The following is a 22661-nucleotide window of genomic DNA, read 5'->3' on the forward strand; positions in this document are numbered from 1 at the left end:
GACGTAGTTGTGAGCCCACTTGTCGGTGAGAGTTTCTATTTTTTGTCAAACAATTTATTAATTGCTGCCTGGGGACCCATCCACGACTCCGCGAGGGTGACGTCAACTAGAGAAGGCTTTGCTCTAGCTGGGTACACCTGTCAGTGAGTCCTAGTCTTTCTCTATTCATGTAGTAGAAGAATCTTGGCCCACAGCCCCAGTGAAGCCCACTAAGCAAAACTCTTCGAAGCCCAATACGAAAGAACCAGGAATAAAAAAAATAAAGCCCACCACGGCCCATGGGGATCAGGGCCGGCCACGCAAGCGGATAAGCCCCCGTCCGACGCCCGCACACTGACGAAGCGACCAGCGTCCACGCCCGTTCCGCGGTTTCGCCATGGCCACCTCCACCACCGCGCTCCACCCGCAATTCCGGCCACCGCTGCGCGCTCCCGCCCGTCACCGCCCGCTCCCACACTCCTCGTATTCCTCGTTCGCCCGCGCCCGCCCTCGTACTACCATCCGAGCCTCAGCAGCGTCCGCGTCCGCGCCGGCGCAGCAGGAGGCCGTCGCGGGCGTCCCGTGGGGCTGCGAGATTGAGTCCCTGGAGAGCGCGGCGTCGCTGGAGCGGTGGCTCATAGAATCGGGCCTCCCAGAGCAACGCTTGGCCATCCAGCGCGTGGATGTCGGCGAGCGCGGCCTGGTCGCGCTCAAGAACATCCGCAAGGGGGAGAAGCTGCTCTTCGTGCCGCCTTCCCTCGTCATCACTGCCGATTCGGTAGCAAAACCCTTATCCTCTCACTGCCAGTGGTTTATTTTCGTTCAAATAGTGCTGTTACAATTGGTACTCTATTGTGTTCGTGTATACTAGGAGTGGAGCCGCCCAGAGGTGGGGGAGGTGATGAAGAGGAACGCCGTGCCGGACTGGCCGCTTATTGTCAGGGCCGTACCGGCAAATTCGAGGGCCCTGTGCGAAACAATGGACTGGCCCCTAGTGGCCTAGTGCAGGATCGTGAATACCAAGTGATAGCAGCCGGCAAGCGCTATAAGCGCGATGTGCTGTGTGATAGCACAAATGTTAGAAGTCACATGTGTGACTGACAGTTAAATCATCACAAAAGGTCTAATAACTATTTTTGTGTTCCGGAATAATTTCTTTTATTGCTGGAACAATTGTTATTGCTTGAGCAACAAAATTTTTTTCCAAAAAAAGTTTGTTTTAGCAACAAAGCATTGAGGGGCCTAGTTTATTAGGCCGATTTTAGGTTCAAAATATAGAATCCTGGAGAGGTTGTGGTGCTGTGATAGGTCCACTCGAGATCACACACCTGACCCCGAGTAGCACCCATGTAAAAGGAAGTGATAAGTGATACGCCTACAATGATTTATCTTTTAGGAGCAATTTGGGCCATATTTTGCTACAAATTGAATCAATAATTAACTAAATTAAAGTATTTACATGACTATATCTAATGTATATATAATATTTTGGGGGCCCTTCAAATTCGGGGGCCCTGTGCGGTCGCACGGCTCGCACGTGCTTAGATACGGGCCTGCTTATTGCCACTTACCTCATAAGCGAAGCCAGTTTAGAGGGATCGTCGAGGTGGAGCAGCTACATAGCAGCGTTGCCAAGGCAGCCTTACTCGCTTTTGTACTGGTATGTGTTAGATATCTAGGCAATTTTCGGTATATTTTAATTCCAAAATTAAATGTATAAACTAGCAATATTTCTATGACTTTAAGGAGTAAAATAAAACATGTGAACATGTTTATACTTATTACACATATAAGCATAAACAATATAAATAACCAAAGTTTCAGGGAGTACCCTAAAGCGGGGCCGTTGCCGGAGGCATTGGCTGCGCTGTTACCAACTGGAGTAGACATCTACTCGGTTGGCCTCAGTCGAAGTAGTCGAACTAAATCGGTGCAGGAAGAAGTTCGCAGTGCAGTCCCGCGAACGGTCACCAAGATGTAGTCGACGTAGTCGTTCGGCCACCAGAATGTAGTCGACGTAGTCGTTCGGCTCGTCCACCAGGAAGTAGTCGTACAATCGGGCAAAGCCTTAGTATTTTTGAGCAGTCACGCTAAAGCGTTACCCAAAAACCTGATTGCCCGCCTATCCCGTGCAGGATCTCAAGGCGAGCAAGGTTTCGGAGGCCTGCTCACGCTAATTCTGTGCGCGCAGAAATTAGCGTTGGGGAACTCAGTTGTTGCAACTGGAGAGGGAGAAGAGAGGAGCCGAGTTGCCTCAGTGCTCTGGTGCAGGATGGATGAGGGGAATGACACTCCTTATATAGTGACTCAGGTGCTCAGGATCGTTGAACCTGGACACCATCAGAGTCATTTAGGTGATGCGGTTATGGCCATTAATTACAGATTTAATTGCACGTTTAATCGCACGATTAATTGCTGTCAACGGCAAAATAGCCATCACATCGCACCGCGCCGCACCGCACCGCACCGCACCGCACCGCACCGCACGTCACGTCCGGCCGCGCACCGCCCGTCCGGCCGGCCGGCCGCGCCGCGCCGCGCCGCGCCGCGCCTCGCCTCGGCCTCGGCCACGGCCACGGCCACGGCCCCGGCCCGGCCCGGCTCGGCGAGGCGAGCGAGCGCGCGCGTGTGTGGTTCACCGTCCTCCTCTTACCGGCTTCACAAGTGGTGTACAAGAAGTCCACCTTTTAAGTCGGTTGAGATCCTCCTCAATTCCCGGTACGGAATTAAACATTGATTCCCTAGCATTAATAGTGGGCTTTAAATTCTTTTAATGCTTTAGAATAAATGGGCCAAGCCCATTACTCCAACAATCCCCACCAAGAAATTCAAGCCACACTAGAAATACCCTCATTCTCTCATTGATATACCAGTATTCGACAGAGACTGTTAAGTTGAACTTCCATCTAGGACAAAGGCTACACTTATTCACAACTGTGCAATGGACTATGCCTTGAATTGCCAGTTTTGTGCAAACAAGTTTGACCAGAGCCCTACACTGGTACTAGGCTGCAAAAGCATCCCCGCGGTTTGGAGCTTATAAGTCATACTCCAGGCCCTTCATGAGTTTCTAGAGAATACCCAATTCTCATAGACCATGACCAGTGGTCAAACTCATATAGGTGTGTTCCTTTCAGATGTTCTGTAGGACAACATCTTTGTTTCAAGAAAACAACTCATTTGTTTAAAAGAAACCACCTGGCACACATTAAGGTATAGACCAACCTGCCATACAGATTAGAAGAGAAATGCACCTTATACACGGAATGAGCCCTTTTCACAAAGGTTCTCTTCTCACAGTCAGACTTTAGTTTGTTTCACCATCCTAATTCACGGGATCTCCGATCACATAGGACAGGTTTCCACTATAGAATGACTCACGTGGGTCTCAAGCCCAATTCCATAGATGCATTGTCTATCACATTTCGTGAAAGACCCTTTGTAAACTGATCTGCCAGATTTTTAGCCGTCTGAACATAGTCCAGGGCTATAACTCCGGAGTTTCTCAATTTTCTGACAGATTTCAACCGCCTTTTCACATGTCTAGATGACTTCATGTTATCCTTTGAACTATTCACCTTGACAATTACCGTTTGATTGTCACAGTTCATTAGGATTGCCGGTAACGGTTTTTCAACTATCGGCAAGTCCATAAGGAGCTCACGAAGCCACTCAGCCTCAACAGTGGCGGTATCTAATGCTGTGAGTTCTGCTTCCATAGTTGACCTCGTTAAGATGGTCTGCTTGCAAGACTTCCAGGAAACAGCTCCACCACCAAGTGTAAACACATATCCACTTGTGGCCTTTATCTCATCAGCATCAGAAATCCAATTTGAATCACTATACCCTTCTAGTACCCTTGGGTACCCGGTGTAGTGAATTCCATAGTTCATTGTCCCCTTCAGATAGCGCATTACTCTTTCAAGACCCTTCCAATGATCATCTCCCGGGTTTGAAACAAACCGGCTCAGTTTGCTTACAGCAAACGAGATGTCAGGTCTTGTAGCGCTCGCTAAATACATTAATGAACCAATGATCTGAGAATATCTCAGCTGATCTCGCATTATCCTTTTGTTCTTTCTAAGAATTAAACTGGCATCATATGGTGTTGAGACAGGTTTATAGTCGCTATAACCAAAGCGACTTAACACCTTCTCCACATAGTGAGACTGTGTAAGAATCACCCCACCATTGATCTCTTTTACCAGTTTTATATTAAGGATAACATCAGCTTCTCCCAGATCCTTCATCTCAAAATTTTGAGATAAAAACTCTTTGACTTCCTTAATCACATTAAGGTTAGTGCCAAAGATCAGTATGTCATCCACATACAAGCACAAAATCACTCCTTCAGCCCCCACCATAGCGATAGTACACACATCTGTCAGCTTCGTTCACAACAAAGCCGGCAGAGGTCAAAGTTCTATCAAACTTTTCATGCCACTGCTTAGGCGCTTACTTGAGACCATATAAAGATTTTAACAACTTACAAACCATTCCTTCTTGACCCTTTGATACAAACCCATCCGGCTGATCCATATAGATCTCCTCTTCTAACTCTCCATTGAGGAAAGCCGTCTTAACGTCCATCTGATGAACGAGAAGACCATAAGAGGCTGCCAAGGAAAGTAACACTCGAATTGTGGTCAATCGGGCAACTGGTGAATAAGTGCCAAAGAAATCTTCTCCTTCTTTTTGTATATAACCCTTGGCCACAAGCCTAGCCTTGTACTTTTCAATAGTACCATCTGGCCTAAGCTTTTTCTTGAACACCCACTTGCATCCAACCGGTTTACATCCATAAGGACGTTCAACGACCTCCCAGGTTCCATTAGACATAATAGAATCCATCTCACTCCTTACTGCTTCCTTCCAATAGTCAGCATCAGGAGATGAATATGCCTCTTCAATGGTTCTGGGTGTATCATCTATGAGGTATACAATGAAATCATCACCAAAAGACTTTACAGTCCTTTGTCTCTTGCTCTTTCTTGGAGCATCATTGTTATCCTCCTCAGGATTTTCTACAAGTGTATGTTCATTGTGTTCTATCGGCTCGGCAGAGCCATCATCCTTGATGAACTCTTGCCTAGATGAACTTGTTTCATCTCTCATGGGAAAAATGTTTTCAAAAAATGTAGCATCTCTGGACTCCATTATAGTACCAACATGCATGTCAGGTACTCCAGATTTCATTATTAAAAATCTATATCCAACGCTGTGAATAGCATAACCTAGAAAGATACAATCCACAGTTTTAGGTCCAAGCTTACGTTTCTTGGTTATTGGCACACTCACTTTTGCCAAACAACCCCATGTACGTAAGTATGACAGTGTTGGCCTTTTCTTCTCCCATTCCTCGAATGGAGTTATCTCTTTATTCTTTGTAGGAACACGGTTTAGGACATGACATACAGTCAATATAGCCTCACCCCACCATTCCTTGGAAAGTCCCGCTGTATCTAACATGGCGTTAACCAAATCCGTTAGAGTGCGGTTCTTTCTTTCGGCAACCCCATTTGACTGAGGTGAATAGGGAGGCGTCCTCTCATGAATAATACCATGTTCCTCGCAGAATAAAGTAAATAAATTTGAGAAATACTCGCCACCACGATCTGACCTAACTCTTTTGATCTTTCTCTCAAGTTGGTTTTCTACTTCAGCTTTATAGATTTTAAAGTAGTGTAAAGCTTCATCTTTTGACTTCAACAAATAGATGTAACAAAATCTAGTACTATCATCAATCAAAGTCATGAAATATTTTTTACCACCTTTTGTCAACACTCCATTCATTTCGCACAAATCGGAATGAATTAATTCTAAGGGTGCCAAGCTCCTTGCCTCCGCGGTCTTATGAGGCTTACGAGTTTGTTTTGATTCAACACATACATGACACTTAGAATTTTTGACAAAAGTGAACTTTGGAATTAAGCTCAAATTAGCTAAGCGCATCATACAACCAAAATTAACGTGACAAAGCCTCGAATGCCAAACATTTGTTTCATCAACGTTAATAACATTGTATGCAATTTTATTACAAACATCTGACAAAGAAAGACGGAACAAACCTCCGCTTTCATAACCTTTTCCAACAAAAGTACCAAACTTAGACAAGATACATTTATTGGACTCAAAGACTAATTTGAAACCATCTCTACACAGTAAAGAGCCGCTGACTAAATTCTTCTTGATGGTGGGGACATGCTGCACGTTCTTCAGCTGCACGGTCTTCCCCGAAGTAAACTTCAGATTTACCGTACCAACACCAAGAACACGCGCATGTGATCCGTTCCCCATCAGCAAGGAGGAAGTCCCGCCGGTCTGGTAAGAAGAGAACAAAGAAGCATCAGCACAAACATGAATATTAGCACCAGTGTCAACCCACCACTCGGGTGAACCAAAGACTGAAAGAACAGTAGGTAATAAATTACCGTACCCCGAAGTTCCTCCAGGCTCGCTAATAACCATGTTGGCGGAGTCGTTGCCCTTGCGGTTCGGACACTTTGCAGCAAAGTGATCCGTACTAGCGCACACATAGCAAGCTCCCGTCTTCTTCTTCTTCTTAAAAGTGGTTGTCTTCTTAGTCTTTGGTTGGTTCTGCGGTGGCTTTTTCTTGTTCTTATGGGAGTTGTTCTTCTGAACAAGATTGGCACTTGAAGCACCAACAACTCCTTTCCCACGTATGTCCTTTGCTCTCGCCTTCTCCTCAACATCAAGAGTCCCTATGAGTCCATCTATTGTGAACTCCTGTCTCTTATGTTTTAGAGAAGTAGCAAAGTCCCTCCAAGAAGGTGGCAGCTTAGAGATTATACCTCCAGCCACAAACTTATTGGGTAACACACATGGGGACTCTTTGCTGCAATTTTTGAGATCTTTTGCCAGAGTATGTATTTCATGAGCCTGTTCCACTACAGAACGGTCTTCGACCATCCTGTACTCAAGGAACTGCTCCATGATATACAACTCACTCCCGGCGTCAGATACTCCATATTGAGCCTCAAGAGCATCCCACAATGCTTTGCCAGTTGGCAGCCGGATATAAGAATCCACCAGGTTATCACCGAGAACACTAATGATCAAGCCTCGAAAGAGGATATCAGCCTCATCGAACGCACTCCCTTCCTCTGGAGAGAATTGTTCAGGCTTACCCTCTTTCACATGGATCACTCTCGATAGTGTTAACCACAGTATAAGCCGCTCTTGCCAACGTTTGTAATTTGAACCATCAAAAGGTGATGGTTTGATTGATGCAGCAAAGCTAGATACCGAAAGCCTATTAACACATTCAGGTTTTTGGATTGTTAGATATCTAGGCAATTTTCGGTATATTTTAATTCCAAAATTAAATGTATAAACTAGCAATATTTCTATGACTTTAAGGAGTAAAATAAAACATGTGAACATGTTTATACTTATCACACATATAAGCATAAACAATATAAATAACCAAAGTTTCAGGGAGTACCCTAAAGCGGGGCCGTTGCCGGAGGCATTGGCTGCGCTGTTACCAACTGGAGTAGACATCTACTCGGTTGGCCTCAGTCGAAGTAGTCGAACTAAATCGGTGCAGGAAGAAGTTCGCAGTGCAGTCCCGCGAACGGTCACCAAGATGTAGTCGACGTAGTCGTTCGGCCACCAGAATGTAGTCGACGTAGTCGTTCGGCTCGTCCACCAGGAAGTAGTCGTACAATCGGGCAAAGCCTTAGTATTTTTGAGCAGTCACGCTAAAGCGTTACCCAAAAACCTGATTGCCCGCCTATCCCGTGCAGGATCTCAAGGCGAGCAAGGTTTCGGAGGCCTGCTCACGCTAATTCTGTGCGCGCAGAAATTAGCGTTGGGGAACTCAGTTGTTGCAACTGGAGAGGGAGAAGAGAGGAGCCGAGTTGCCTCAGTGCTCTGGTGCAGGATGGATGAGGGGAATGGCACTCCTTATATAGTGACTCAGGTGCTCAGGATCGTTGAACCTGGACACCATCAGAGTCATTTAGGTGATGCGGTTATGGCCATTAATTACAGATTTAATTGCACGTTTAATCGCACGATTAATTGCTGTCAACGGTAAAATAGCCATCACATCGCACCGCGCCGCACCGCACCGCACCGCACCGCACCGCACCGCACCGCACCGCACCGCACCGCACGTCACGTCCGGCCGCGCACGCGCACCGCCCGTCCGGCCGGCCGGCCGCGCCGCGCCGCGCCGCGCCTCGCCTCGGCCTCGGCCACGGCCACGGCCACGGCCACGGCCCGGCCCGGCCCGGCCCGGCGCGGCGAGGCGAGCGAGCGCGCGCGTGTGTGGTTCACCGTCCTCCTCTTACCGGCTTCACAAGTGGTGTACAAGAAGTCCACCTTTTAAGTCGGTTGAGATCCTCCTCAATTCCCGGTACGGAATTAAACATTGATTCCCTAGCATTAATAGTGGGCTTTAAATTCTTTTAATGCTTTAGAATAAATGGGCCAAGCCCATTACTCCAACAATCCCCACCAAGAAATTCAAGCCACACTAGAAATACCCTCATTCTCTCATTGATATACCAGTATTCGACAGAGACTGTTAAGTTGAACTTCCATCTAGGACAAAGGCTACACTTATTCACAACTGTGCAATGGACTATGCCTTGAATTGCCAGTTTTGTGCAAACAAGTTTGACCAGAGCCCTACACTGGTACTAGGCTGCAAAAGCATCCCCGCGGTTTGGAGCTTATAAGTCATACTCCAGGCCCTTCATGAGTTTCTAGAGAATACCCAATTCTCATAGACCATGACCAGTGGTCAAACTCATATAGGTGTGTTCCTTTCAGATGTTCTGTAGGACAACATCTTTGTTTCAAGAAAACAACTCATTTGTTTAAAAGAAACCACCTGGCACACATTAAGGTATAGACCAACCTGCCATACAGATTAGAAGAGAAATGCACCTTATACACGGAATGAGCCCTTTTCACAAAGGTTCTCTTCTCACAGTCAGATTTTAGTTTGTTTCACCATCCTAATTCACGGGATCTCCGATCACATAGGACAGGTTTCCACTATAGAATGACTCACGTGGGTCTCAAGCCCAATTCCATAGATGCATTGTCTATCACATTTCGTGAAAGACCCTTTGTAAACTGATCTGCCAGATTTTTAGCCGTCTGAACATAGTCCAGGGCTATAACTCCGGAGTTTCTCAATTTTCTGACAGATTTCAACCGCCTTTTCACATGTCTAGATGACTTCATGTTATCCTTTGAACTATTCACCTTGACAATTACCGTTTGATTGTCACAGTTCATTAGGATTGCCGGTAACGGTTTTTCAACTATCGGCAAGTCCATAAGGAGCTCACGAAGCCACTCAGCCTCAACAGTGGTGGTATCTAATGCTGTGAGTTCTGCTTCCATAGTTGACCTCGTTAAGATGGTCTGCTTGCAAGACTTCCAGGAAACAGCTCCACCACCAAGTGTAAACACATATCCACTTGTGGTCTTTATCTCATCAGCATCAGAAATCCAATTTGAATCACTATACCCTTCTAGTACCCTTGGGTACCCGGTGTAGTGAATTCCATAGTTCATTGTCCCCTTCAGATAGCGCATTACTCTTTCAAGACCCTTCCAATGATCATCTCCCGGGTTTGAAACAAACCGGCTCAGTTTGCTTACAGCAAACGAGATGTCAGGTCTTGTAGCGCTCGCTAAATACATTAATGAACCAATGATCTGAGAATATCTCAGCTGATCTCGCATTATCCTTTTGTTCTTTCTAAGAATTAAACTAGCATCATATGGTGTTGAGACAGGTTTATAGTCGCTATAACCAAAGCGACTTAACACCTTCTTCACATAGTGAGACTGTGTAAGAATCACCCCACCATTGATCTCTTTTACCAGTTTTATATTAAGGATAACATCAGCTTCTCCCAGATCCTTCATCTCAAAATTTTGAGATAAAAACTCTTTGACTTCCTTAATCACATTAAGGTTAGTGCCAAAGATCAGTATGTCATCCACATACAAGCACAAAATCACTCCTTCAGCCCCCACCATAGCGATAGTACACACATCTGTCAGCTTCGTTCACAACAAAGCCGGCAGAGGTCAAAGTTCTATCAAACTTTTCATGCCACTGCTTAGGCGCTTACTTGAGACCATATAAAGATTTTAACAACTTACAAACCATTCCTTCTTGACCCTTTGATACAAACCCATCCGGCTGATCCATATAGATCTCCTCTTCTAACTCTCCATTGAGGAAAGCCGTCTTAACGTCCATCTGATGAACGAGAAGACCATAAGAGGCTGCCAAGGAAAGTAACACTCGAATTGTGGTCAATCGGGCAACTGGTGAATAAGTGCCAAAGAAATCTTCTCCTTCTTTTTGTATATAACCCTTGGCCACAAGCCTAGTCTTGTACTTTTCAATAGTACCATCTGGCCTAAGCTTTTTCTTGAACACCCACTTGCATCCAACCGGTTTACATCCATAAGGACGTTCAACGACCTCCCAGGTTCCATTAGACATAATAGAATCCATCTCACTCCTTACTGCTTCCTTCCAATAGTCAGCATCAGGAGATGAATATGCCTCTTCAATGGTTCTGGGTGTATCATCTATGAGGTATACAATGAAATCATCACCAAAAGACTTTACAGTCCTTTGTCTCTTGCTCTTTCTTGGAGCATCATTGTTATCCTCCTCAGGATTTTCTACAAGTGTATGTTCATTGTGTTCTATCGGCTCGGCAGAGCCATCATCCTTGATGAACTCTTGCCTAGATGAACTTGTTTCATCTCTCATGGGAAAAATATTTTCAAAAAATGTAGCATCTCTGGACTCCATTATAGTACCAACATGCATGTCAGGTACTCCAGATTTCATTATTAAAAATCTATATCCAACGCTGTGAATAGCATAACCTAGAAAGATACAATCCACAGTTTTAGGTCCAAGCTTACGTTTCTTGGTTATTGGCACACTCACTTTTGCCAAACAACCCCATGTACGTAAGTATGACAGTGTTGGCCTTTTCTTCTCCCATTCCTCGAATGGAGTTATCTCTTTATTCTTTGTAGGAACACGGTTTAGGACATGACATACAGTCAATATAGCCTCACCCCACCATTCCTTGGAAAGTCCCGCTGTATCTAACATGGCGTTAACCAAATCCGTTAGAGTGCGGTTCTTTCTTTCGGCAACCCCATTTGACTGAGGTGAATAGGGAGGCGTCCTCTCATGAATAATACCATGTTCCTCGCAGAATAAAGTAAATAAATTTGAGAAATACTCGCCACCACGATCTGACCTAACTCTTTTGATCTTTCTCTCAAGTTGGTTTTCTACTTCAGCTTTATAGATTTTAAAGTAGTGTAAAGCTTCATCTTTTGACTTCAACAAATAGATGTAACAAAATCTAGTACTATCATCAATCAAAGTCATGAAATATTTTTTACCACCTTTTGTCAACACTCCATTCATTTCGCACAAATCGGAATGAATTAATTCTAAGGGTGCCAAGCTCCTTGCCTCCGCGGTCTTATGAGGCTTACGAGTTTGTTTTGATTCAACACATACATGACACTTAGAATTTTTGACAAAAGTGAACTTTGGAATTAAGCTCAAATTAGCTAAGCGCATCATACAACCAAAATTAACGTGACAAAGCCTCGAATGCCAAACATTTGTTTCATCAACGTTAATAACATTGTATGCAATTTTATTACAAACATCTGACAAAGAAAGACGGAACAAACCTCCGCTTTCATAACCTTTTCCAACAAAAGTACCAAACTTAGACAAGATACATTTATTGGACTCAAAGACTAATTTGAAACCATCTCTACACAGTAAAGAGCCGCTGACTAAATTCTTCTTGATGGTGGGGACATGCTGCACGTTCTTCAGCTGCACGGTCTTCCCCGAAGTAAACTTCAGATTTACCGTACCAACACCAAGAACACGCGCATGTGATCCGTTCCCCATCAGCAAGGAGGAAGTCCCGCCGGTCTGGTAAGAAGAGAACAAAGAAACATCAGCACAAACATGAATATTAGCACCAGTGTCAACCCACCACTCGGGTGAACCAAAGACTGAAAGAACAGTAGGTAATAAATTACCGTACCCCGAAGTTCCTCCAGGCTCGCTAATAACCATGTTGGCGGAGTCGTTGCCCTTGCGGTTCGGACACTTTGCAGCAAAGTGATCCGTACTAGCGCACACATAGCAAGCTCCCGTCTTCTTCTTCTTCTTAAAAGTGGTTGTCTTCTTAGTCTTTGGTTGGTTCTGCGGTGGCTTTTTCTTGTTCTTATGGGAGTTGTTCTTCTGAACAAGATTGGCACTTGAAGCACCAACAACTCCTTTCCCACGTATGTCCTTTGCTCTCGCCTTCTCCTCAACATCAAGAGTCCCTATGAGTCCATCTATTGTGAACTCCTGTCTCTTATGTTTTAGAGAAGTAGCAAAGTCCCTCCAAGAAGGTGGCAGCTTAGAGATTATACCTCCAGCCACAAATTTATTGGGTAACACACATGGGGACTCTTTGCTGCAATTTTTGAGATCTTTTGCCAGAGTATGTATTTCATGAGCCTGTTCCACTACAGAACGGTCTTCGACCATCCTGTACTCAAGGAACTGCTCCATGATATACAACTCACTCCCGGCGTCAGATACTCCATATTGAGCCTCAAGAGCATCCCACAATGCTTTGCCAGTTGGCAGCCGGATATAAGAATCCACCAGGTTATCACCGAGAACACTAATGATCAAGCCTCGAAAGAGGATATCAGCCTCATCGAACGCACTCCCTTCCTCTGGAGAGAATTGTTCAGGCTTACCCTCTTTCACATGGATCACTCTCGATAGTGTTAACCACAGTATAAGCCGCTCTTGCCAACGTTTGTAATTTGAACCATCAAAAGGTGATGGTTTGATTGATGCAGCAAAGCTAGATACCGAAAGCCTATTAACACATTCAGGTTTTTGGATTGTTAGATATCTAGGCAATTTTCGGTATATTTTAATTCCAAAATTAAATGTATAAACTAGCAATATTTCTATGACTTTAAGGAGTAAAATAAAACATGTGAACATGTTTATACTTATCACACATATAAGCATAAACAATATAAATAACCAAAGTTTCAGGGAGTACCCTAAAGCGGGGCCGTTGCCGGAGGCATTGGCTGCGCTGTTACCAACTGGAGTAGACATCTACTCGGTTGGCCTCAGTCGAAGTAGTCGAACTAAATCGGTGCAGGAAGAAGTTCGCAGTGCAGTCCCGCGAACGGTCACCAAGATGTAGTCGACGTAGTCGTTCGGCCACCAGAATGTAGTCGACGTAGTCGTTCGGCTCGTCCACCAGGAAGTAGTCGTACAATCGGGCAAAGCCTTAGTATTTTTGAGCAGTCACGCTAAAGCGTTACCCAAAAACCTGATTGCCCGCCTATCCCGTGCAGGATCTCAAGGCGAGCAAGGTTTCGGAGGCCTGCTCACGCTAATTCTGTGCGCGCAGAAATTAGCGTTGGGGAACTCAGTTGTTGCAACTGGAGAGGGAGAAGAGAGGAGCCGAGTTGCCTCAGTGCTCTGGTGCAGGATGGATGAGGGGAATGGCACTCCTTATATAGTGACTCAGGTGCTCAGGATCGTTGAACCTGGACACCATCAGAGTCATTTAGGTGATGCGGTTATGGCCATTAATTACAAATTTAATTGCACGTTTAATCGCACGATTAATTGCTGTCAACGGCAAAATAGCCATCGCACCGCACCGCACCGCACGTCACGTCCGGCCGCGCACGCGCACCGCCCGTCCGGCCGCGCCGCGCCGCGCCGCGCCTCGCCTCGGCCTCGGCCACGGCCACGGCCCGGCCCGGCCCGGCGAGGCGAGCGAGCGCGCGCGCGTGTGTGGTTCACCGTCCTCCTCTTACCGGCTTCACAAGTGGTGTACAAGAAGTCCACCTTTTAAGTCGGTTGAGATCCTCCTCAATTCCCGGTACGGAATTAAACATTGATTCCCTAGCATTAATAGTGGGCTTTAAATTCTTTTAATGCTTTAGAATAAATGGGCCAAGCCCATTACTCCAACAGTATGTCCCAGGATTATAGTAGGCTTATTGCTGTATTGAGTGGATTGGGGAGAGTGACTATGACATAGCATTCTCAATCTTGTACAGCCTTTATGTGTTATTATTGCAGGACTCGTGCAGAGCTAGATGCATACCTGGTGGCTTCGCCAATCAGGGAATGTGCAATTCAGAGGATAACTGATGTGATTGGGACGTAAGATTGTCTACCTATACTTCTACTAATGGTACTTTAACAAATTAAGTTCCTTGGCTGTTAGAGCTCACACTGGTATTTTGCTTTGTTGGGTTTTGGCAGATACAACGACCTTCGAGACCGTATATTTTCTAAACATTCAGATTTATTCCCTGAAGAGGTCTGTTGTGCAAACATCGATATATTATTTGTTTACTCTTACGACTTTACGGGTACAAGACTGCTTAGCCAACTTCAATCCTGTGCACAGATAGATACAATTCTTCAAATCTTGAGGCTATAGTATACCGGAAGGAGGATGAAGAGCATATTAGTGTTTGGCTTTGAGTTTGAAACAAAGTCGTGTGAATGGGTCACATATTAGCAACTATATACAGTGACATAAACCAGGTTCAGAAGATTAGGTTGGGTGGTAATGTGACCTAGGATATCCCTGATTCTCAAAGGTCTCTTGGAAAATTTTGGAATATGAGCACCCCCTAGTAGCTCTGTCACTGACTATATATATTAATCTGATTACACCTTGAATGTCGATGCTAGTCTTTTTATTAATTCGTCATTTATACTTTAACCTGATCAGTATATCTCAATCTCTATTTTAGGTATATAACATAGAGACATTTCTATGGTCCTTCGGCATTCTCTTCTCGCGCCTGGTAAGGCTGGATTTATCTAATATGATTCAAACCTTGATTCACTTGTAGATTTCTAGTAGCCCTTTTCATGATGAGTACAAATTCCTTTGCTTGCAATTGCTGTCATTTCAGCTAGCCAATAATGTGCATTGGTCTATTGTGCAGGTTCGTTTGCCATCTATGGATGGAAGGGTTGCACTAGTTCCTTGGGCAGATATGCTTAACCATAGTCCTGAGGTACAATATTTTATATTTTTACAAAGAACCATCCTTAATAGTTAATAGTGCTCAGAATTAAGCAAAGAACCATCCTTAATAGTCCTCAAAATTAATAACACTTTTCTACGCGCTTGTATGTCTTCCTAACATTCAGTATTCATGACATTTACTTTTTGGTTATTAAATTTTCCAGGTGGAAACATTCTTGGACTTCGATAAGTCATCGCAAGGAATAGTTTTCACCACTGACCGTGCATATCAACCAGGTGAGCAGGTAACATTTTTTATTTATGCTTCTTAGCTCTTTTCTCAGTTATCTATCAATCAAATTAATCATCAAAAGTCTACCAGTATGGTATTGCTGTTTTCAATACTAAAGTCTGCATATTAATTTGTGGTTTGCTGAAATATAGTTACTATTAATCATGTTGGACACACATTGCTATCTAGCAATATACTGCCAACTTCTTTTTGTATATCTCAAGTCTAGCGGTAACTGGTGTTGTCCATCACATATTATCTAATAAACTGCTTGTTTTGACTCGGAACATCTTCAGGTTTTTATATCTTACGGGAAGAAATCCAGTGGTGAACTATTGCTTTCATATGGTTTTGTTCCAAAAGAGGGGACAAACCCAAATGATTCAGTTGAGTTGCTGGTGTCTCTTGATAAATCTGACAAGTGCTACAAAGAGAAACTAAAAGCACTAAAGCGAAATGGTTTGTCAGTGTAAGTTCTCATTACACTTATGGGCAAAAGTGTACCTTACCTGTTACTTCTATGTGGATCTTCACATGCTATTATCTTTTTGTCAAGACAAGAAATGCTTTGTTTTTGAACTTTAAATCCCTTGTTGTAATCTTGGTAAACGACTACTGATTGGATTAGAACATTCTTTGGCATCATTGGTTTCTTATTGTTACTTCCATATACTGAGAACAAATTATGGTAACAAAGCATGATTTCATATTGGGTGTAAAATGCATTAAATTTAAATGGAAACGAGATATTTTACCAGAATAAATAAGTTCATAATTAAGCACAGCTTTCCATAGATCTGTACATGATTCGCCATTCATGCCACATTGTTCTCTTTGGGAAAACCGAACCTACCACCAGTTCAGTATCATGCATATCGCTCTTTTCTATTTATTTGTCTGATCATCTTACTGTGTACATTTCTGATACTATCAGATTTATATACTCGGTATTGACAAAAGTGGATTTTGATCACCATTTACAGATCTGAAAGTTTCCCTTTGCGGGTTACTGGATGGCCAGTTGAGCTGATGGCTTATGCCTTCCTTGTGGTCAGTCCTCCTGACATGAGTCAACGCTTTGAGGAGGTTCGTTGCTGTTATTCTGCACTCAATGTTGAAAAAATTATCAGTAGAGCTAGAGCTAGGAGGATAGTGAAGACAGCTTGATGTTATGATTGTTGTTAAAAATGATCTCTGCCTTGTTTCTTGCAGATGGCTGTTGCTGCAGCGAATAAAAATTCAACCAAACCTGGTTTTAATTATCCTGAATTGGAAGAACAGGCTCTTCAGTTTATCCTGGACTCCTGTGAATCTAATATATCAAAGTATTCTAAGTACCTAGAGGTGACGTCCTCTTTTCATGTCATTTCTTGCAGAACACACTAGTTAACCTCATGAGATAGGAAGACCGTGTCATCCTTCTAATTTTATGATATTATTGTCCTGTGATTAAATAATTTCAGTCCATCCTGAGTATTTGTTGACAATGTCAGTAAGTGGATCCATATTATTTCAGGGTGGAAATGGCTCTCCACAAGGTTCAATAAATGCAAAGCAAGCCAACAGAACCTTACTGCTAAAACAGCTAGCAAAAGATCTGTGCATCAGTGAACGGAGAATCTTGTATCGGACACAATATGTAAGTCAGAAAAGCTTGTACTGCTGTTGCCTTTGCATGTGCTCCATGTTTCAACTCTTAACGATTTACATGCCCTCCAATTGTTTTGCATAGATATTGCGTAGAAGATTGAGGGACATGAGAGGTGGCGAACTTAGAGCTTTATCATTGTTCAATGGGCTCAGAAAGCTCTTCAAATAAATGGATCAGCTACATTTCTAGGTGGCATGGATCGTATTGGATAGTTTTGGTTTCCCTGGTAACACGGTAATTTACATATCCCTTTAACCACTTTTGGATTACTGAATACTGCGTTTTTCACTGGGCACTGCTTGGTTCAGTTTCAGGTGCTTTGATCTTGCAGCTTGAGCATCCAATGTTTGGTTACCAAATCAGATCGCAGTCTCAGCCGCAAATTTCTTATCTGGAGAAGCATCTAAATGCTATAAAGGAGCTACGGTTCAGCAAAGGATAGTTGTGAATTGTAATTGAACAGCCCATAGCTTGGCATATATGTAAGAGTAAATTCTACATGTAAGCCTGTAAGATAGATTCTACGAAAGGAGCTGGCCGGTCGTTCTGTTCTGAATTCTGATCCGTGCTATGTAGTCCCCATATCTGATGTTTATGTCAGTACAGACTGTAAATCCATGGTGATCTGCAGCTGCTGAAAATAGTTGTGCCTTCAGAAGATGGTCTGCTGTCCTTCGCGTCAGTTGACTGAGCCACAAGATGTCAAAATTTTCAGCTTAGCAGCCGCAGAGGCGGCTGAACTCCGGACTCCAGCTCCATCGTTGACCATCACCTACTCACCCACTCCAGAACTGAACTCCATCTCCGTTGACCATCCACTCCCCGTCCGTATTCCGTGATAAAAACAAGGGTGGCGCAAGCGGTGGCCATGGCCGGGAGCTGCGCAGGCTATTAGGCTATCAAAGGGAGAGCAAGCGGTGGCCATGGCCGGGAGCAGCGTGTCCAGCGGCCGGCCGCCGCTGTTCGCGTCGGAGAAACCAGCGCGGGTGGCGGCGTACGCGTACCGGCTGTTCGCGAGCACGCTCCTCGCGGGGCTTCTTCTGATATGGCTGTACAGGGCTACGCACCTGCCGCCGAGGAGCAGCAGCGCGCGGTGGTGGGCGTGGCTGGGGCTCTCCGCCGCCGAGCTCTGGTTCGGCTTCTACTGGGTGCTGACGCTGTCCGTGCGGTGGAGCCCCGTCTACCGCCGCACCTTCCCCGACCGGCTCGCCCGAAGGTACCAATCCTGGAGTACAAACTGAATCAGTGCATTTTCGGTCGCTCTAAAGTAGCCCCATGTTCTCCATTTTATCTGTTTGGAGTTGTGGAGATTGGAGACGAAGTAATAACTACATACATCCCTACTAGTATGATGCTTACCTGCTAGAATAATTGATCGCGATATTCATAGAGGCAATCAAGCTAACTGTGGTGTATGCATCCTCCTGCACTTCTGTAGAAATGCTGCATATTCGAATCTGGAAGCATTGTAGTGTTTTCCATGAGGTTGTAATTGCGTCTATGCCTATGGTGAAGTTTTCGCTAAAGCTTTGACTACAAACAGGTATAATGAGGAGGAGCTTCCTGGGGTGGACATATTTGTGTGCACAGCAGACCCAACTCTTGAGCCACCAATGCTTGTCATCTCCACTGTCCTATCTGTTATGGCTTATGACTACCCGCCAGAGAAGCTGAACATCTATTTGTCTGATGATGCCGGTTCCGCTATAACATTATATGCTCTGTACGAAGCATCTGAGTTTGCAAAGCACTGGGTTCCATTTTGCAAGAAGTACATGGTTGAGCCCAGGTCTCCAGCTGCCTACTTTGCCAAAGCAGATGGACCTCCTGATGCATGCAACCCTAAAGAGTGGTTCGCATTGAAGGTAGGAGTGAAAATTTCTTATGCACTCTGTTGTAATCTTGCTCATCTCAATCTAATTGTTATTTTGCTACCGGGCACATTAACTTTCTGCCATGGTGGCCCTCCATATATGTTCTTTGAGAATGTCAAACCAGCAAACTCGTGCTTATTATCTTTCTTTTTTTCTCATTTATATGTTTTGCAGGAGAGCCACAAAGATTTAACTAATCGAGTTAGTTCAGTTGTAAATTCAGGCAAGATCCCCGAGGCTGCAGAATGCAAAGTTGGGGGCTTCACCCAATGGAATGAGGGTACGACTTATACAGATCACCCTTCTATAGTCCAGGTAATGTTTTAGTATAAGTGATCTGAGCATACTCATACTTCTAGGAGGATATGGCATTTGACTACAAAATTTTTCTAATATGGTATCTTTAGGAAGTTCGCAATACTCATCTTGCAAAACTATATTTAACCTGTTGATTGATTTTTCAACAAGTTCTGCTGGCCACACTTCTGAAATGTTTTATTCCACTACCTAAATATTTGGGTCTAGCAAGACAAGCCTGGCATGGTTGATACAAAACACCCATTACTGAAATATTCCTTCCTGTTTTTATGTTTTTTATGGTTTATTCTGATCAAAGTGTTCTCGGTTGCTAGATTTTGATTGACAGAAACAAACGAAAGATAACTGATATCAGTGGAAATGCGTTACCAACACTTGTGTATATGGCACGTGAGAAGAGGCTTCAGGAACATCATCACTTCAAAGCTGGATCACTGAATGCTTTGGTGGGTATTTTGCCTTCTCTTTAGTATGGTCCAGGATTTTCACTTATGTCCTTTGAATCAATATTTTCTGTGTTTATATGATTCCTTAACTAAGGTTGATAGCGCAGATAAGGGTATCGTCAGTGATAAGCAACAGCCCAATCATAATGAATGTGGACTGCGATATGTACTCCAACAATTCAGGGTCTATCAGAGATGCATTATGCTTCTTCCTAAATGAAGAGCAAGGCCATGATATTGCTTTTGTTCAGTATCCTCAGAACTTCGAAAATGTGGTGCACAATGACATCTATGGCAATCCCATAAACACTGTGAATGAGGTCATTTAAAAATTCAGCATTGCATCTCTTGAAATTTCAATGGAGGATGTACCTATGTCATGAGCTGAAACATGCACCAGTAAGCCTAACCCTGCTTTTCTTTCGATTGAATTGGTCTCCAGTTGGATCATCCTTGCTTGGATGCATGGGGTGGAATGTGTTACTATGGCACAGGATGCTTCCATCGGAGAGAAGCTCTATGTGGGCGGATATGTAGTCAAGGCTACCAGAAAGACTGGACTAGGGTGATGAGGAAAACTGAAGAAATCGACGAGTTGGAAAGAATGGCCAAGTCACTTGCGACTTGCACATATGAGCATAACACCCTTTGGGGAATCGAGGTCTCTATCCCTGAACAAATACCTGGAAATTGTAGAATTGCAGAATTTTCTTCGTTTCATGTGCGTATCTTACTGAATTTGAGTTGCTGAATTGCAGAAGGGAGTCAGATACGGTTGCCCACTGGAGGATGTCATTACAGGGTTGCAAATCCAATGTCGTGGGTGGAGATCGGTGTACTACAACCCGGAAAGAAAGGGCTTCTTAGGCATGGCCCCCATCTCACTGGGACAGATTCTGGTTCAGCACAAGAGATGGACAGAAGGGTTCCTCCAGATCTCCCTCTCAAAATACAGCCCCTTTCTATTGGGTCACAGGAAGATCAGGCTGGGCCTTCAAATGGGTTACTCTGTCTGTGGGTTCTGGGCTCTGAACAGCTTCCCCACCTTATACTACGTCACCATCCCTTCACTTTGCTTCCTCAATGGCATCTCCCTTTTCCCTGAGGTACGTTAAAGTATATTTCAATGCTTATTTATATGCACTTTGCTCTAACTCTGATACAAAATTTGCATCTACAATCAACTCAACTCAGATGACCAGCCCCTGGTTTGTACCATTTGCATACATCATTATGGCTGCATACTCATGCAGCTTGGTGGAGTCATGGCAATGTGGTGACACTGCTGTAGAGTGGTGGAACGCACAAAGGATGTGGCTTTTCAGAAGAATCTCCTCATACCTCCTGGCAACCATCGACACAATCCGCAGAATGCTGGGCATCTCCGAGTCAGGGTTCGCCCTGACGGCGAAGGTGACTGATATGCAGGCCTCGGAGAGGTACAAGAAGGGGATGATGGAGTTCGGATCCTTCTCCTTGATGTTTGTGATCATTGCAACTGTCGCATTGCTCAACCTGGCATGCATGGTGTTCGGAGTGGCAAGAGTTTTGTTACATGAAGGCGCAACAGGCTTGGGGGCTTTGTTCCTGCAGGCTGTTCTTTGTGTGCTAATAGTGGCAATCAATTTCCCGGTCTATGAAGCGCTCTTCCTCCGCAAGGACAGTGGCAGATTGCCATCTTCTGTCAGTCTAGTTTCATTCTGCATTGTATTACCACTCTGTATACTGCCAACCAATATGCAGATGTGAAGTTGGTGAAATGTAACAAATATATATATGATGTTATTCCCAAGGGAAGAATTGATAAAGGCAGCTCGGTGGAGCGCCTGCCACCCGCGTTTGAGCGCTGCTCGACGCAGGGTACCCTCCCTTTTTTTTCCTTGAAAATGCTGAAACTATCTGTAAAAGCTTTTGGCTAGCAAAAAGCCATTGAAATTTATGAAAATCAGGTGGGGATGCTCTCCTCCCGTTGACCAACAAAAAAAAAACCTTCGCCTTGGACTACTGCCCCCGTCCCACTTCCACCCTAAACCTCTGATGCTCCAAGAGCAACTCAAGTAGTAGCCCCTAAACAAGGTCCTTTAAATGCTCAAAGTTTGCTCCAACTCCAGCAATAGTCCTAAATTCTAAATTGAACAGAATTGGAGAAAAAAATTGTCACCAAAGTGATAGTTTGCGAGGTGAAAAGTGTGGAGCTTGCCCTACCGAGAAGTTTAGTCTGGATTGTTATGTTGAGGATATGTTACAGCATGAGAGCGCCAGGGCGGTGCGGATGAACCGCGCGAGCGCCGCGACCTGCTTGCGCACGGCGTCGCGCCCGGCGGGGCCGGCGTGGCGGCGGCGGCGAGGCTGTCGTTTGCACGTGCCCTGGTTCGTCAGCGCGGCGCTGAGCCACGTCGTGGCCTGGCCCCGGCCGCGTCGGCCGCGCGCCCCGCGAGCGCGTCGCGGAGCTGGGCGAGGCTGATGTCGAGCAGCTCGGCGCAGTCGTGCATGCCCGACGGCGGCGAAGCCGGCGCGGACGCGGAGAGGTTGCGCGCCAGCGAGCGCGCCGCTGTGGCCATGGCCATCGCGAACTGGACGGACGCCGCGAACGGGTCCCGGGCCGACCGCGCCTCCGCCGACGTGAGCGCGGTCTCGCACGCGCTCGGGTCCGGCGTCGACCGGAAGATCAACGTTACGTTCACGCTGGACGGCGGCGCCTACGCCGACGTGGCGGCGATCCTCGAGACGGCGGCCGCTTTGCCGACCATCTATGCCGCCTCGTCTCCCTTTCCGGCAGCGACAGGCGCCACCGTCGCGAGAGCCAGCACCGTGGCCATGGCGCAGGACCATGCAACGATGGGTAGCCTTCTCTTCACCGGTCTGTCTGGCGAGCTTGCCCCACCAAACGTTTCCATGGTTCTAGCTGATCGAGGCTGAGCTACCTGTGCAGGTCTTGGCTGTTGTGTACTTCTTGAGTCGATAGCTGCAGATTACAGTGTGCAAGGAAAAGGGGTTTTATAGAGCTGGCACAGTTCCTTT

At 45.2% G+C, this 22661-nt stretch overlaps 2 protein-coding genes across 2 annotated transcripts; both read left to right on the top strand.

The window, feature by feature from the left end:
* The first annotated feature begins 338 nt into the window (after positions 1-338).
* Positions 339-17643, top strand: LOC120640367 (ribulose-1,5 bisphosphate carboxylase/oxygenase large subunit N-methyltransferase, chloroplastic-like). Its single transcript, XM_039916201.1, has 14 exons — positions 339-757; positions 851-909; positions 1535-1639; positions 14153-14236; positions 14339-14396; positions 14839-14892; positions 15037-15108; positions 15284-15364; positions 15648-15820; positions 16335-16437; positions 16564-16695; positions 16868-16990; positions 17084-17236; positions 17311-17643. The coding sequence occupies exons 1-13, from the start codon at positions 377-379 to the stop codon at positions 17168-17170; spliced, it is 1512 nt and encodes a 503-aa protein (XP_039772135.1). The 5' UTR covers positions 339-376; the 3' UTR covers positions 17171-17236; positions 17311-17643.
* A 165-nt stretch (positions 17644-17808) lies between these two features.
* On the top strand, positions 17809-21579 carry LOC120640358 (cellulose synthase-like protein E2). Its single transcript, XM_039916192.1, has 8 exons — positions 17809-18218; positions 18546-18867; positions 19051-19191; positions 19509-19640; positions 19748-19960; positions 20083-20301; positions 20399-20746; positions 20835-21579. The coding sequence occupies exons 1-8, from the start codon at positions 17926-17928 to the stop codon at positions 21387-21389; spliced, it is 2223 nt and encodes a 740-aa protein (XP_039772126.1). The 5' UTR covers positions 17809-17925; the 3' UTR covers positions 21390-21579.
* The last annotated feature ends 1082 nt before the right edge of the window (positions 21580-22661 follow it).

The sequence above is a fragment of the Panicum virgatum genome, chromosome 1K (genome assembly GCF_016808335.1).
Source record: "Panicum virgatum strain AP13 chromosome 1K, P.virgatum_v5, whole genome shotgun sequence".
In the NCBI taxonomy this organism is placed as follows: domain Eukaryota; kingdom Viridiplantae; phylum Streptophyta; class Magnoliopsida; order Poales; family Poaceae; genus Panicum; species Panicum virgatum.